Genomic DNA, 15,863 nt, shown 5'->3' on the forward strand with positions numbered 1-15,863 from the left:
CCACATTGACTCTGTACCGTAATACCCTGTATATAGCCTCCACATTGACTCTGTACCGTAACACCCTGTATATAGCCTCCACATTGACTCTGTACCGCAATACCCTGTATATAGCCTCCACATTGACTCTGTACCGGTACCCCCTGTATATAGCCTCCACATTGACTCTGTACTGGTACCCCCTGTATATAGCCTCCACATTGACTCTGTACCGGTACCCCCTGTATATAGCCTCCACATTGACTCTGTACCGTAATACCCTGTATATAGCCTCCACATTGACTCTGTACCGTAACACCCTGTATATAGCCTCCACATTGACTCTGTACCGTAATACCCTGTATATAGCCTCCACATTGACTCTGTACCGGTACCCCCTGTATATAGCCTCCACATTGACTCTGTACTGGTACCCCCTGTATATAGCCTCCACATTGACTCTGTACCGGTAACACCCTGTATATAGCCTCCACATTGACTCTGTACCGTAACACCCTGTATATAGCTCTACATTGACTCTGTATCGATACCCCTGTATATAGCCTCCACATTGACTCTGTACCGGTACCCCTGTATATAGCCTCCACATTGACTCTGTACCGTAATACCCTGTATATAGCCTCCACATTGACTCTGTACCGGTACCCCCTGTATATAGCTCTCCACATTGACTCTGTACCGGTACCTCCTGTATATAGCTCTCCACATTGACTCTGTACCGTAATACCCTGTATATAGCCTCCACATTGACTCTGTACCGGTACCCCCTGTATATAGCCTCCACATTGACTCTGTACCGTAATACCCTGTATATAGCCTCCACATTGACTCTGTACCGTAACACCCTGTATATAGCCTCCACATTGACTCTGTACCGTAATACCCTGTATATAGCCTCCACATTGACTCTGTACCGGTACCCTGTATATAGCCTCCACATTGACTCTGTACTGTACCCCTGTATATAGCCTCCACATTGACTCTGTACCGGTACCCCCTGTATATAGCCTCCACATTGACTCTGTACCGTAACACCCTGTATATAGCCTCCACATTGCCTCTGTACCGTAACACCCTGTATATAGCCTCCACATTGACTCTGTACCGTAATACCCTGTATATAGCCTCCACACTGACTCTGTACCGTAACACCCTGTATATAGCCTCCACATTGACTCTGTACCGTAATACCCTGTATATAGCCTCCACATTGACTCTGTACCGGTACCCCCTGTATATAGCCTCCACATTGACTCTGTACTGGTACCCCCTGTATATAGCCTCCACATTGACTCTGTACCGGTACCCCCTGTATATAGCCTCCACATTGACTCTGTACCGTAACACCCTGTATATAGCCTCCACATTGACTCTGTACCGTAACACCCTGTATATAGCCTCCACATTGACTCTGTACCGTAATACCCTATATATAGCCTCCACACTGACTCTGTACCGTAACACCCTGTATATAGCCTCCACATTGACTCTGTACCGTAATACCCTGTATATAGCCTCCACATTGACTCTGTACCGTAATACCCTGTATATAGCCTCCACATTGACTCTGTACCGTAATACCCTGTATATAGCCTCCACACTGACTCAGTACCGGTACCCCCTGTATATAGCCTCCACACTGACTCTGTACAGTAATACCCTGTATATAGCCTCCACACTGACTCAGTACCGGTACCCCCTGTATATAGCCTTCACATTGACTCTACCGTAACACCCTGTATATAGCCTCCACATTGACTCAGTACCGGTACCCCCTGTATATAGCCTCCACATTGACTCTGTACTGGTACCCCCTGTATATAGCCTCCACATTGACTCTGTACCGGTACCCCCTGTATATAGCCTCCACATTGACTCTGTACCGGTACACCCTGTATATAGCCTCCACATTGACTCTGTACTGGTACCCCCTGTATATAGCCTCCACATTGACTCTGTACCGTAACCCCCTGTATATAGCCTCCACATTGACTCAGTACCGTAATACCCTGTATATAGCCTCCACATTGACTCTGTACCGGTACCCCCTGTATATAGCCTCCACATTAACTCTGTACCGGTACCCCCTGTATATAGCCTCCACATTGACCCAGTACCGGTACCCCCTGTATGTAGCCTCCACATTGACTCTGTGCCGGTACACCCTGTATATAGCCTCCACATTGACTCTGTACCGTAACACCCTGTATATAGCCTCCACATTGACTCTGTACCGTAACACCCTGTATATAGCCTCCACATTGACTCTGTACCGTAACACCCTGTATATAGCCTCCACACTGACTCTGTACCGGTACCCCCTGTATATAGCCTCCACATTGACTCTGTACCGGTACCCCCTGTATATAGCCTCCACATTGACTCTGTACCGTAACCCCCTGTATATAGCCTCCACATTGACTCAGTACCGTAATACCCTGTATATAGCCTCCACATTGACTCTGTACCGGTACCCCCTGTATATAGCCTCCACATTAACTCTGTACCGGTACCCCCTGTATATAGCCTCCACATTAACTCTGTACCGGTACCCCCTGTATATAGCCTCCACATTAACTCTGTACCGGTACCCCCTGTATATAGCCTCCACAATTGACCCAGTACCGGTACCCCCTGTATGTAGCCTCCACATTGACTCTGTACCGGTACCCCCTGTATATAGCCTCCACACTGACCCAGTACCAGTACACCCTGTATATAGCCTCCACATTGACTCTGTACCGGTACCCCCTGTATATAGCCTCCACATTGACTCTGTACCGGTACCCCCTGTATATAGCCTCCACATTGACTCTGTACCGTAATACCCTGTATATAGCCTCCACATTGACTCTGTACCGTAATACCCTGTATATAGCCTCCACATTGACTCTGTACCGGTACCCCTGTATATAGCCTCCACATTGACTCTGTACCGTAATACCCTGTATATAGCCTCCACATTGACTCTGTACCGTAACACCCTGTATATAGCCTCCACATTGACTCTGTACCGTAATACCCTGTATATAGCCTCCACATTGACTCTGTACCGGTACCCCCTGTATATAGCCTCCACATTGACTCTGTACTGGTACCCCCTGTATATAGCCTCCACATTGACTCTGTACCGGTACCCCCTGTATATAGCCTCCACATTGACTCTGTACCGTAATACCCTGTATATAGCCTCCACATTGACTCTGTACCGTAACACCCTGTATATAGCCTCCACATTGACTCTGTACCGTAATACCCTGTATATAGCCTCCACATTGACTCTGTACCGGTACCCCTGTATATAGCCTCCACATTGACTCTGTACCGGTACCCCCTGTATATAGCCTCCACATTGACTCTGTACCGGTACCCCTGTATATAGCCTCCACATTGACTCTGTACCGTAACACCCTGTATATAGCCTCCACATTGACTCTGTACCGTAACACCCTGTATATAGCCTCCACATTGACTCTGTACCGTAATACCCTGTATATAGCCTCCACACTGACTCTGTACCGTAACACCCTGTATATAGCCTCCACATTGACTCTGTACCGTAATACCCTGTATATAGCCTCCACATTGACTCTGTACCGGTACCCCCTGTATATAGCCTCCACATTGACTCTGTACTGGTACCCCCTGTATATAGCCTCCACATTGACTCTGTACCGGTACCCCCTGTATATAGCCTCCACATTGACTCTGTACCGTAACACCCTGTATATAGCCTCCACATTGACTCTGTACCGTAACACCCTGTATATAGCCTCCACATTGACTCTGTACCGTAATACCCTGTATATAGCCTCCACACTGACTCTGTACCGTAACACCCTGTATATAGCCTCCACATTGACTCTGTACCGTAATACCCTGTATATAGCCTCCACATTGACTCTGTACCGTAATACCCTGTATATAGCCTCCACATTGACTCTGTACCGTAATACCCTGTATATAGCCTCCACACTGACTCAGTACCGTACCCCCTGTATATAGCCTCCACACTGACTCTGTACAGTAATACCCTGTATATAGCCTCCACACTGACTCAGTACCGGTACCCCCTGTATATAGCCTTCACATTGACTCTACCGTAACACCCTGTATATAGCCTCCACATTGACTCAGTACCGGTACCCCTGTATATAGCCTCCACATTGACTCTGTACTGGTACCCCTGTATATAGCCTCCACATTGACTCTGTACCAGTACCCTCTGTATATAGCCTCCACATTGACTCTGTACCGGTACACCCTGTATATAGCCTCCACATTGACTCTGTACTGGTACCCCTGTATATAGCCTCCACATTGACTCTGTACCGTAACCCCCTGTATATAGCCTCCACATTGACTCAGTACCGTAATACCCTGTATATAGCCTCCACATTGACTCTGTACCGGTACCCCCTGTATATAGCCTCCACATTAACTCTGTACCGGTACCCCCTGTATATAGCCTCCACATTGACCCAGTACCGGTACCCCCTGTATGTAGCCTCCACATTGACTCTGTGCCGGTACACCCTGTATATAGCCTCCACATTGACTCTGTACCGTAACACCCTGTATATAGCCTCCACATTGACTCTGTACCGTAACACCCTGTATATAGCCTCCACATTGACTCTGTACCGTAACACCCTGTATATAGCCTCCACACTGACTCAGTACCGTAATACCCTGTATATAGCCTCCACACTGACTCTGTACTGGTACCCCCTGTATATAGCCTCCACACTGACTCTGTACCGTAACCCCCTGTATATAGCCTCCACATTGACTCAGTACCGTAATACCCTGTATATAGCCTCCACATTGACTCAGTACCGTAATACCCTGTATATAGCCTCCACATTGACTCTGTACCGGTACCCCCTGTATATAGCCTCCACATTGACTCTGTACCGGTACCCCCTGTATATAGCCTCCACATTGACTCTGTACCGTAACCCCCTGTATATAGCCTCCACATTGACTCAGTACCGTAATACCCTGTATATAGCCTCCACATTGACTCTGTACCGGTACCCCCTGTATATAGCCTCCACATTAACTCTGTACCGGTACCCCCTGTATATAGCCTCCACATTAACTCTGTACCGGTACCCCCTGTATATAGCCTCCACATTAACTCTGTACCGGTACCCCCTGTATATAGCCTCCACAATTGACCCAGTACCGGTACCCCCTGTATGTAGCCTCCACATTGACTCTGTACCGGTACCCCCTGTATATAGCCTCCACACTGACCCAGTACCAGTACACCCTGTATATAGCCTCCACATTGACTCTGTACCGGTACCCCCTGTATATAGCCTCCACATTGACTCTGTACCGGTACCCCCTGTATATAGTCTCCACACTGACTCTGTACCGGTACCCCCTGTATATAGCCTCCACATTGACTCTGTACCGTAACCCCCTGTATATAGCCTCCACATTGACTCTGTACCGGTACCCCCTGTATATAGTCTCCACATTGACCCTGTACTGGTACCCCCTGTATATAGCCTCCACATTGACTCTGTACCGTAATACCCTGTATATAGCCTCCACATTGACTCTGTACCGTAACCCCCTGTATATAGTCTCCACATTGACTCTGTATCGGTACCCCCTGTATATAGCCTCCACATTGACTCTGTACCGGTACCCCCTGTATATAGCCTCCACATTGACTCTGTACCGGTACCCCCTGTATATAGCCTCCACATTGACCCAGTACCGGTGCCTCCTGTATATAGCCTCCACATTGACTCTGTACCGTAATACCCTGTATATAGCCTCCACCTTGACTCTGTACCGGTACCCCCTGTATATAGCCTCCACATTGACTCTGTACCGTAATACCCTGTATATAGCCTCCACATTGACTCTGTACCGTAACACCCTGTATATAGCCTCCACATTGACTCTGTACCGTAACACCCTGTATATAGCCTCCACATTGACTCTGTACCGTAACACCCTGTATATAGCCTCCACATTGACTCTGTACCGGTACCCCCTGTATATAGCCTCCACATTGACTCAGTACCGTAATACCCTGTATATAGCCTCCACATTGACTCTGTGCAGGTATACCCTGTATATAACCTCCACATTGACTCTGTACCGGTGCCTCCTGTATATAGCCTCCACATTGACTCTGTACCGTAACACCCTGTATATAGCCTCCACATTGACTCTGTACCGGTACCCCCTGTATATAGCCTCCACATTGACTCAGTACCGTAATACCCTGTATATAGCCTCCACATTGACCCAGTACCGGTACCCCCTGTATATAGCCTCCACATTGACTCAGTACCGGTACCCCCTGTATATAGCCTCCACATTGACTCTGTACCGTAATACCCTGTATATAGCCTCCACATTGACTCTGTACCGTAATACCCTGTATATAGCCTCCACATTGACTCTGTACCGTAATACCCTGTATATAGCCTCCACATTGACTCTGTACCGTAACACCCTGTATATAGCCTCCACACTGACTCAGTACCGTAACACCCTGTATATAGCCTCCACACTGACTCTGTACTGGTACCCCCTGTATATAGCCTCCACACTGACTCTGTACCGTAACCCCCTGTATATAGCCTCCACATTGACTCAGTACCGTAATACCCTGTATATAGCCTCCACATTGACTCAGTACCGTAATACCCTGTATATAGCCTCCACATTAACTCTGTACCGTACCCCTGTATATAGCCTCTCCACATTGACTCTGTACATGACCCTGTACCCCCTGTATATAGCCTCCACATTAACTCTGTACCGGTACCCCCTGTATATAGCCTCCACATTAACTCTGTACCGGTACCCCCTGTATATAGCCTCCACATTAACTCTGTACCGGTACCCCCTGTATATAGCCTCCACAATTGACCCAGTACCGGTACCCCCTGTATGTAGCCTCCACATTGACTCTGTACCGGTACCCCCTGTATATAGCCTCCACATTGACTCTGTACCGGTACCCCCTGTATATAGCCTCCACACTGACCCAGTACCAGTACACCCTGTATATAGCCTCCACATTGACTCTGTACCGGTACCCCCTGTATATAGCCTCCACACTGACTCTGTACCGGTACCCCCTGTATATAGCCTCCACATTGACTCTGTACCGGTACCCCCTGTATATAGCCTCCACATTGACTCTGTACCGTAACCCCCTGTATATAGCCTCCACATTGACTCTGTACCGGTACCCCCTGTATATAGTCTCCACATTGACCCTGTACTGGTACCCCCTGTATATAGTCTCCACATTGACCCTGTACTGGTACCCCCTGTATATAGCCTCCACATTGACTCTGTACCGTAATACCCTGTATATAGCCTCCACATTGACTCTGTACCGTAACCCCCTGTATATAGTCTCCACATTGACTCTGTATCGGTACCCCCTGTATATAGCCTCCACATTGACTCTGTACCGTACCCCCCTGTATATAGCCTCCACATTGACTCTGTACCGGTACCCCCTGTATATAGCCTCCACATTGACCCAGTACCGGTGCCTCCTGTATATAGCCTCCACATTGACTCTGTACCGTAATACCCTGTATATAGCCTCCACCTTGACTCTGTACCGGTACCCCCTGTATATAGCCTCCACATTGACTCAGTACCGTAATACCCTGTATATAGCCTCCACATTGACCCAGTACAGGTACCCCCTGTATATAGCCTCCACATTGACTCGGTACCGGTACCCCCTGTATATAGCCTCCACATTGACTCAGTACCGGTACCCCCTGTATATAGCCTCCACATTGACTCTGTACCGTAATACCCTGTATATAGCCTCCACATTGACTCTGTACCGTAATACCCTGTATATAGCCTCCACATTGACTCTGTACCGTAATACCCTGTATATAGCCTCCACATTGACTCTGTACCGTAATACCCTGTATATAGCCTCCACATTGACTCTGTACCGTAACCCCCTGTATATAGCCTCCACATTGACTCAGTACCGTAATACCCTGTATATGGCCTCCACATTGACTCTGTACCGGTACCCCCTGTATATAGCCTCCACATTAACTCTGTACCGGTACCCCCTGTATATAGCCTCCACATTAACTCTGTACCGGTACCCCCTGTATATAGCCTCCACATTGACCCAGTACCGGTACCCCCTGTATGTAGCCTCCACACTGACCCAGTACCAGTACACCCTGTATATAGCCTCCACATTGACTCTGTACCGGTACCCCCTGTATATAGCCTCCACATTGACTCTGTACCGGTACCCCTGTATATAGCCTCCACATTGACTCTGTACCGGTACCCCTGTATATAGCCTCCACATTGACTCTGTACCGGTACCCCCTGTATATAGCCTCCACATTGACTCTGTACCGTAACCCCCTGTATATAGCCTCCACATTGACTCTGTACCGGTACCCCCTGTATATAGTCTCCACATTGACCCTGTACTGGTACCCCCTGTATATAGCCTCCACATTGACTCTGTACCGTAATACCCTGTATATAGCCTCCACATTGACTCTGTACCGTAACCCCCTGTATATAGTCTCCACATTGACTCTGTACCGGTACCCCCTGTATATAGCCTCCACATTGACTCTGTACCGTAACACCCTGTATATAGCCTCCACATTGACTCTGTACCGTAACACCCTGTATATAGCCTCCACATTGACTCTGTACCGGTACCCCCTGTATATAGCCTCCACATTGACTCAGTACCGTAACACCCTGTATATAGCCTCCACATTGACCCAGTACCGGTACCCCCTGTATATAGCCTCCACATTGACTCGGTACCGGTACCCCCTGTATATAGCCTCCACATTGACTCGGTACCGGTACCCCCTGTATATAGCCTCCACATTGACTCTGTACCGGTACCCCCTGTATATAGCCTCCACATTGACTCTGTACCGGTACCCCCTGTATATAGTCTCCACACTGACTCTGTACCGGTACCCCCTGTATATAGCCTCCACATTGACTCTGTACCGGTACCCCCTGTATATAGCCTCCACATTGACTCTGTACCGGTACCCCCTGTATATAGCCTCCACATTGACCCTGTACCGTAATACCCTGTATATAGTCTCCACATTGACTCTGTACCGGTACCCCCTGTATATAGTCTCCACATTGACCCTGTACTGGTACCCCCTGTATATAGCCTCCACATTGACTCTGTACCGTAATACCCTGTATATAGCCTCCACATTGACTCTGTACCGTAACCCCTGTATATAGTCTCCACATTGACTCTGTACCGGTACCCTGTATATAGCCTCCACATTGACTCTGTGCAGGTACCCCCTGTATATAGCCTCCACATTGACCCAGTACCGGTGCCTCCTGTATATAGCCTCCACATTGACTCTGTACCGTAATACCCTGTATATAGCCTCCACATTGACTCTGTACCGGTACCCCTGTATATAGCCTCCACATTGACTCAGTACCGTAATACCCTGTATATAGCCTCCACATTGACTCTGTACCGTAACACCCTGTATATAGCCTCCACATTGACTCTGTACCGTAACACCCTGTATATAGCCTCCACATTGACTCTGTACCGTAACACCCTGTATATAGCCTCCACATTGACTCTGTACCGGTACCCCTGTATATAGCCTCCACATTGACTCAGTACCGTAATACCCTGTATATAGCCTCCACATTGACTCTGTGCAGGTATACCCTGTATATAACCTCCACATTGACTCTGTACCGGTGCCTCCTGTATAGCCTCCACATTGACTCTGTACCGTAACACCCTGTATATAGCCTCCACATTGACTCTGTACCGGTACCCCTGTATATAGCCTCCACATTGACTCTGTACCGTAACCCCCTGTATATAGCCTCCACATTGACCCAGTACCGGTGCCTCCTGTATATAGCCTCCACATTGACTCTGTACCGTAATACCCTGTATATAGCCTCCACATTGACTCTGTACCGGTACCCCCTGTATATAGCCTCCACATTGACTCAGTACCGTAATACCCTGTATATAGCCTCCACATTGACTCTGTACCGTAACACCCTGTATATAGCCTCCACATTGACTCTGTACCGTAACACCCTGTATATAGCCTCCACATTGACTCTGTACCGTAACACCCTGTATATAGCCTCCACATTGACTCTGTACCGTAACACCCTGTATATAGCCTCCACATTGACTCTGTACCGGTACCCCCTGTATATAGCCTCCACATTGACTCAGTACCGTAATACCCTGTATATAGCCTCCACATTGACTCTGTGCAGGTATACCCTGTATATAACCTCCACATTGACTCTGTACCGGTGCCTCCTGTATATAGCCTCCACATTGACTCGGTACCGGTACCCCCTGTATATAGCCTCCACATTGACTCGGTACCGGTACCCCCTGTATATAGCCTCCACATTGACTCTGTACCGGTACCCCCTGTATATAGCCTCCACATTGACTCTGTACCGGTACCCCTGTATATAGTCTCCACACTGACTCTGTACCGTACCCCTGTATATAGCCTCCACATTGACTCTGTACCGGTACCCCCTGTATATAGCCTCCACATTGACTCTGTACCGGTACCCCCTGTATATAGCCTCCACATTGACCCTGTACCGTAATACCCTGTATATAGTCTCCACATTGACTCTGTACCGGTACCCCCTGTATATAGTCTCCACATTGACCCTGTACTGGTACCCCCTGTATATAGCCTCCACATTGACTCTGTACCGTAATACCCTGTATATAGCCTCCACATTGACTCTGTACCGTAACCCCCTGTATATAGTCTCCACATTGACTCTGTACCGGTACCCCCTGTATATAGCCTCCACATTGACTCTGTACCGGTACCCCCTGTATATAGCCTCCACATTGACCCAGTACCGGTGCCTCCTGTATATAGCCTCCACATTGACTCTGTACCGTAATACCCTGTATATAGCCTCCACCTTGACTCTGTACCGGTACCCCCTGTATATAGCCTCCACATTGACTCAGTACCGTAATACCCTGTATATAGCCTCCACATTGACTCTGTACCGTAACACCCTGTATATAGCCTCCACATTGACTCTGTACCGTAACACCCTGTATATAGCCTCCACATTGACTCTGTACCGTAACACCCTGTATATAGCCTCCACATTGACTCTGTACCGGTACCCCCTGTATATAGCCTCCACATTGACTCAGTACCGTAATACCCTGTATATAGCCTCCACATTGACTCTGTGCAGGTATACCCTGTATATAACCTCCACATTGACTCTGTACCGGTGCCTCCTGTATATAGCCTCCACATTGACTCTGTACCGTAACACCCTGTATATAGCCTCCACATTGACTCTGTACCGGTACCCCCTGTATATAGCCTCCACATTGACTCTGTACCGGTACCCCCTGTATATAGCCTCCACATTGACCCAGTACCGGTGCCTCCTGTATATAGCCTCCACATTGACTCTGTACCGTAATACCCTGTATATAGCCTCCACCTTGACTCTGTACCGGTACCCCCTGTATATAGCCTCCACATTGACTCAGTACCGTAATACCCTGTATATAGCCTCCACATTGACTCTGTACCGTAACACCCTGTATATAGCCTCCACATTGACTCTGTACCGTAACACCCTGTATATAGCCTCCACATTGACTCTGTACCGTACACCCTGTATATAGCCTCCACATTGACTCTGTACCGGTGCCCCTGTATATAGCCTCCACATTGACTCAGTACCGTAATACCCTGTATATAGCCTCCACATTGACTCTGTGCAGGTATACCCTGTATATAACCTCCACATTGACTCTGTACCGGTGCCTCCTGTATATAGCCTCCACATTGACTCTGTACCGTAACACCCTGTATATAGCCTCCACATTGACTCTGTACCGGTACCCCCTGTATATAGCCTCCACATTGACTCAGTACCGTAATACCCTGTATATAGCCTCCACATTGACCCGGTACCGGTACCCCCTGTATATAGCCTCCACATTGACTCGGTACCGGTACCCCCTGTATATAGCCTCCACATTGACTCAGTACCGGTACCCCCTGTATATAGCCTCCACATTGACTCTGTACCGTAATACCCTGTATATAGCCTCCACATTGACTCTGTACCGTAACACCCTGTATATAGCCTCCACATTGACTCTGTACCGTACACCCTGTATATAGCCTCCACATTGACTCAGTACCGTAATACCCTGTATATAGCCTCCACATTGACTCAGTACCGGTGCCTCCTGTATATAGCCTCGTTATTGTTTTTCTACTCGGTAAATATTTTCTTAACTCTTCTTGATGTCCACTGTTGGTTAAGGGCTTGAAAGTAAGAATTTCACGGTAAAGTCTAAACTTGTTTAATTTGGCGCATGTGACAAAGTTTGTTTTGAGAAACGACAGTCCATTACTTTAAGACATGAAGGTCAGTCAATACGGAACATTTTAAAGAACTTTGAAAGTTTTTTAAGTCCAGTCGCGAAAACCATCATGCGCTATGATGAAACTGGTTCTCACGAGGACAGCGACAGGAATGGAAGACCCAGAGTTACCTCTGCTGCAGAGGATAAATTCATTAGAGTTACCAGTCTGGCCTGGGTTGGAACTGTCTCTATTATTACATGGGCTGGCCTGGGCCCGAACAGTCTCCTCTCTCATAAATGCAGGCTAGATTTGTCAGCCATGTCCATTTTGAGCCACACCTGGGTCCTAATAGTATTTAACCCTAACCCTAATAGTATGTATTTTTTCAAGTACCAATGTACCAAAAATCAATGTTTGTCTTTACCTGATAACTCCAAAGGTTGCCCCTCTCTCCGCTGAGCTCCGCCCCTATGTAGCCAAAGCCCTGACGAAATCCTCTCTTTCCCTCTTCTCCCAGACGGTGTGTCCCGTGCCGGTTCGGCCCTTTTCAACGAGCTGCGTAATGCCGTGTTTGGGAAGGTGGCCCAGAGTTCCATCCGCCGTATCGCCAAGAACGTGTTCCTGCACCTCCACAGCCTGGACCTGGGCTTCCACCTGTCCCGCCAGACGGGCGCGTTGTCAAAGGCCATTGATAGGGGCACCAGGGGCATCTCCTTCGTCCTCTCTGCCATTGTCTTCAACCTGGGACCCACTGTTTTTGAGATGGGGCTGGTCTCTGCTATCCTGGTGGGTAAAGTCCCCCTGCCTCCATATATTCATACTATCATGAACATTAGTGTGTTAGTTTGACAGGAGAGTAGGAGCATACATCACTGTACCGACACTGCCCCCGAGTACCAACACTGTACCAACACTGCCCCTGTGTACCAACACTGCCCCCGAGTACCAACACTGTACCAACACTGCCCCTGTGTACCAACACTGCCCCCGAGTACCAACACTGCCCCCGAGTACCAACACTGCCCCTGAGTACCAACACTGTACCAACACTGCCCCTGAGTACCAACACTATACCAACACTGCCCCTGAGTACCAACACTGCCCCTGTGTACCAACACTGCCCCTGTGTACCAACACTGCCCCTGTGTACCAACACTGCCCCTGTGTACCAACACTGCCCCTGTGTACCAACACTGTACCAACACTGCCCCTGAGTACCAACACTGTACCAACACTGCCCCTGTGTACCAACACTGCCCCTGTGTACCAACACTGCCCCTGTGTACCAACACCCGAGCCCACTGCCCCCGAGTACCAACACTGCCCCTGTGTACCGACACTGTACCAACACTGCCCCCGAGTACCGACACTGTACCAACACTGTACCAACACTGCCCCTGAGTACCAACACTGTACCAACACTGCCCCTGAGTACCAACACTGCCCCTGTGTACCAACACTGTACCAACACTGCCCCCGAGTACCAACACTGTACCAACACTGCCCCTGAGTGAGTACCAACACTGCCCCTGAGTGAGTACCGACGCTGCCCCTGTACCGACGCTGCCCGACCGACTGCCCCGAGTACCGACACTGCCCCCAGTACCGACACTGCCCCGAGTACCGACACTGCCCCGAGTACCGACACTGTACCAACACTGCCCCTGTACCGACACTGTACCAACACTGCCCCTGTACACACTGCCCCGACACTGCCCCTGTACCAACACTGTACCAACACTGCCCCGAGTACCAACACTGCCCCAACACTGCCCCTGTACCAACACTGCCCCGCACCAACACTGCCCCGAGTACCAACACTGCCCCCGAGTACCAACACTGCCCCCGAGTACCAACACTGCCCCGAGTACCAACACTGCCCCCGAGTACCAACCAACACTGCCCCTGAGTGAGTACCACACCCTGAGTGAGTACCAACACTGCCCCTGAGTGTCTGCCCCTGTACCAACACTGCCCCGAGTACCAACACTGTACCAACACTGCCCCTGAGTGAGTACCAACACTGCCCCTGAGTGAGTACCAACACTGCCCCTGAGTGTACCCCTGAACCACACTGCCCCTGTGTACCAACACTGCCCCTGTACACTGCCCCGAGTACCTACACTGCCCCCGTGTACCAACACTGTACCAACACTGCCCCCGAGTACCAACACTGCCCCCGAGTGCCAACACTGTACCAACACTGCCCCCGAGTGCCAACACTGTACCGACACTGCCCCCGAGTGCCAACACTGTACCGACACTGCCCCGAGTGTGTGCCCCTGTACCGACACTGCCCCTGTACCGACACTGCCCCCACTGTTTTTGAGATGGGGCTGGTCTCTGCTATCCTTGTGGGTAAAGTCCCCCTGCTTCCATATATTCATACTATCATGAACATTAGTGTGTTAGTTTGACAGGAGAGTAGGAGCATACATCACTGTACCGACACTGCCCCCGAGTACCAACACTGTACCAACACTGCCCCGAGTACCAACACTGTACCAACACTGCCCCGAGTACCAACACTGCCCCTGTGTACCACACTGTACCGACACTGCCCCGAGTACCGACACTGCCCCCGAGTACCGACACTGTACCAATACTGCCCCCGAGTACCAACACTGCCCCTGTGTACCAACACTGTACCAACACTGCCCCTGAGTACCAACACTGTACCAACACTGCCCCTGAGTACCAACACTGCCCCCGAGTACCAACACTGTACCAACACTGCCCCGAGTACCAACACTGTACCAACACTGCCCCTGAGTGAGTACCGACACTGCCCCTGTACCGACACTGCCCCGAGTACCGACACTGCCCCTGTACCGACACTGCCCCTGTACCGACACTGCCCCGAGTACCGACACTGCCCCTGTACCGACGCTGCCCCCGAGTACCGACGCTGCCCCCCAGTGTCTGCCCCGAGTACCGACACTGCCCCCGAGTACCGACACTGCCCCCCGACACTGCACCGAGTACCACTGTACCGACACTGCCCCTGTACCGACACTGTACCGACACTGCCCCTGTACCGACACTGCCCCCGAGTGTCTGCCCCTGTACCGACACTGCCCCCGAGTACCGACACTGCCCCGAGTACCGACACTGCCCCAGTACCGACACTGCCCCAGTACCGACACTGCCCCTGTACCGACACTGCCCCTGTACCGACACTGCCCCTGTACCGACACTGCCCCCGCACCGACACTGCCCCCGCCGACACTGCCCCGAGTACCGACACTGCCCCAGTACCGACACTGCCCCCGAGTACCGACACTGCCCCGAGTACCACTGTACCAACACTGCCCCTGAGTGAGTACCGACACTGCCCCTGAGTGAGTACCGACACTGCCCCTGAGTGTCTACCCCTGAGTACCGACACTGCCCAGTGACCGACACTGCCCCGAGTACCGACACTGTACCGACACTGTACCAACACTGCCCCTG

At 50.1% G+C, this 15,863-nt stretch overlaps 1 protein-coding gene across 1 annotated transcript in view; it reads left to right on the forward strand.

Moving 5' to 3' along the window:
• The window catches only part of LOC115123880 (iron-sulfur clusters transporter ABCB7, mitochondrial-like), a 96,232-nt gene that overhangs the window by 17,385 nt on the left and 62,984 nt on the right, over positions 1-15,863 (forward strand). The window contains exon 2 of the mRNA XM_065019009.1: positions 12,928-13,196. Coding sequence (XP_064875081.1) covers positions 12,928-13,196 — 269 coding nt within the window. The remainder of the gene's footprint in view (positions 1-12,927; positions 13,197-15,863) is intronic.

The sequence above is a fragment of the Oncorhynchus nerka genome, linkage group LG5 (genome assembly GCF_034236695.1).
Source record: "Oncorhynchus nerka isolate Pitt River linkage group LG5, Oner_Uvic_2.0, whole genome shotgun sequence".
Lineage (NCBI taxonomy): Eukaryota > Metazoa > Chordata > Actinopteri > Salmoniformes > Salmonidae > Oncorhynchus > Oncorhynchus nerka.